Consider the following 2,220-nt stretch of genomic DNA (forward strand, 5'->3'; position numbering starts at 1 on the left):
CGCCCGGCTGTGTTCATCATCTTATATCTGTGCATTTTGATGCCAAGATGCCTGCGATGGACAGCTTAAAGGGTGACTGCTTAGCTCATGGGCTCTCGGCCCTAAGCGCGGCTGGCTTATGTTGAAGCAGAGCGTTATGGTGGGGAATGTAGGCAGAAGCAAAGCCTAGCAGCCAGGAAGTAGAGGAAGGAGAGACCCACTTCCTCCAGCCAGACCTAGCATAGCCCACTCATCTGTGAACTCATAAATGGATTAATCCTTGCGGAGGTTAGTGCCTTCGTCACCTCTCAGCAATGCCACCAGCTGGAGACCACACCCTTAGCACCAGGGCCTCTGTGAAGGACACCTCATTTCCAAACCTTAGCAGGCAGGGGGCTGTAAAGAGCTGCAAGCTGTAACTTATTCCAGGGGTCGTTGTCCAGTGTCTTTTGAATAACTGCGCCATTAAAATGGTGTCATTTGCTGCTGATGCTGCAGTGTGGTCACGGACTGTAGGCTTTCAAGATTTGATAAAGATGGAAGTTGAAATGTTGACTGTATGCAATAATTGGTCAAAATTCTGCTATGTACAGTACTGTTGATTTCTTGTATGAAAAAGCAAATAGAGACTGTTAACTGTTTGAGTCTGCTGTTTGCTAGGGTCAGTTTACATTTAAGTTTTTGAATTGTTTTAAATTATTTTAAAAGCCACGTGGAATTAATTTTAGCTAATGTTGTGCTGGGCACCTTCTAGGACAGGGACTTCATGTTACGTTTTGGTTCATCTGGTGATACAGCATTTCCCAAATGCTGTCTGGTAATTCCGATACCACGTTAAAAGTAATTCTCACCTTTCCCCTATCTCATGTGACATTTTAAAGCATTGAATTTGTTTCTGTATTATCTGTGTTGTTTTCTCAATGACTTCTACAGTAGTTCCATACCATGTAAGCTCCAGATGCTTTCGTATAGCACACCACAGCCTAGCTCCCTTTCATGTCTGTCCTTTTTCAGATTAGAGTTTTGGCATGAGTGGTCTGTACATCCAGCTCTCCCTAAATCATTGAATTTTTTTTAATCAAAGTAAGTTTAGCACTAATCAGATGGTATCTACCTCTTTCTCCCCCCCTCCCCCCGTCTCTTGTATGTGTGTGTGTGTTTCTCAGAAAAATATTATTAGCATCCAGTATTATATGTAAAGTCACATATTAACTCCAGTTTTTATTTTCTAGGTAGTAAAAACACAAGTATATTAAATTCTTTGTTTTTCCCCGCTTAGGAGTTTATTAGAGGAGGTGTGTGCAGGCGTGGTGAAGTCGGTGTGCAGAGAGAGAGGGCTGAAGGCTGAAGATGGCGAGTCCTTTTTAAAGTTGCCTAGCACCAGTATAATAAATTCTTATAGAGTACTTTTAATATCAAAACTATGGGAAAAATGAACATTAACAGAAAATATGGGGTTTTTATTTTCTTCTCTCAATTCAGCATATCTTCATTGATTTCTCCGAAGTAAAATGGCCTGGTCTTGCTGGAGACGACAGCGTCACATATTCGGAGAGCGGCGCCATGAAGATAACGTCCCTGGATGGGCACGCGTACCTTTGCCTGCCCAGATCTCAGCATGAATTTACAGTCCATTTTCTGTGTAAAGTGAGCCAGAAGCCAGACTCCTCTGTAGTGCTCCCTGAAACAAATGATCGTGTCCCAAAAGATAAACTAGTTGGAAAGACCACAAAATTCTGCACGTGTGGAAGTTCCTCAGGACAAAGATTAAAGACTAAAGAAAATGAACCTCATCGCCAAGTCTTGAAATCGAAAGAAGCTTCAGCGAGCATGTGTTGTGTGAATGGAACTGAGGGGAAGGAGGGGCTGCCGTCCCCGAGCACAAGGCACAGCTGTGTGTACGCATGGATGAAGCAGCGTTGGTCTGTCGCCTCCTGTCCAGAGCAGTGGAAATATCCTCTGTCTCTAGCGCTCCGTTTTCATAACAGAGTTAGCGTTGCGTCTGGAACTGATGCAGATTTCCCTGCAAGTGGAAGCATAACCTCTGACGCTGCAGAAGAAGGTGGAGAAGAGGTTTCTGTTCTTCCCAGAGCCCTGTCGCTCAGCTGCCCCGCCCCGCACCTGCACAGGTACGGCAAGGATGGCTTGTTGCTCAGAAAGGTTGGGGAGAGGCCTTCCTTACCTGATCTTAGCTTTTAGATCAGCTGATACTGCTCCGGTTGGTTGGTTTTGGTTTTTTTT

The 2,220-nt window shown here is 44.5% G+C and overlaps 1 protein-coding gene across 1 annotated transcript in view; it reads left to right on the top strand.

Moving 5' to 3' along the window:
* C19H5orf34 (chromosome 19 C5orf34 homolog) overlaps positions 1-2,220 on the top strand; it is a 20,428-nt gene that overhangs the window by 2,497 nt on the left and 15,711 nt on the right. Inside the window, exon 4 of the mRNA XM_005356836.3 lies at positions 1,462-2,108. Within this exon, the coding sequence (XP_005356893.1) occupies positions 1,462-2,108 (647 nt within the window). The remainder of the gene's footprint in view (positions 1-1,461; positions 2,109-2,220) is intronic.

This window comes from Microtus ochrogaster, chromosome 19, assembly GCF_000317375.1.
Source record: "Microtus ochrogaster isolate Prairie Vole_2 chromosome 19, MicOch1.0, whole genome shotgun sequence".
Classification (NCBI taxonomy): Eukaryota; Metazoa; Chordata; class Mammalia; order Rodentia; family Cricetidae; genus Microtus; species Microtus ochrogaster.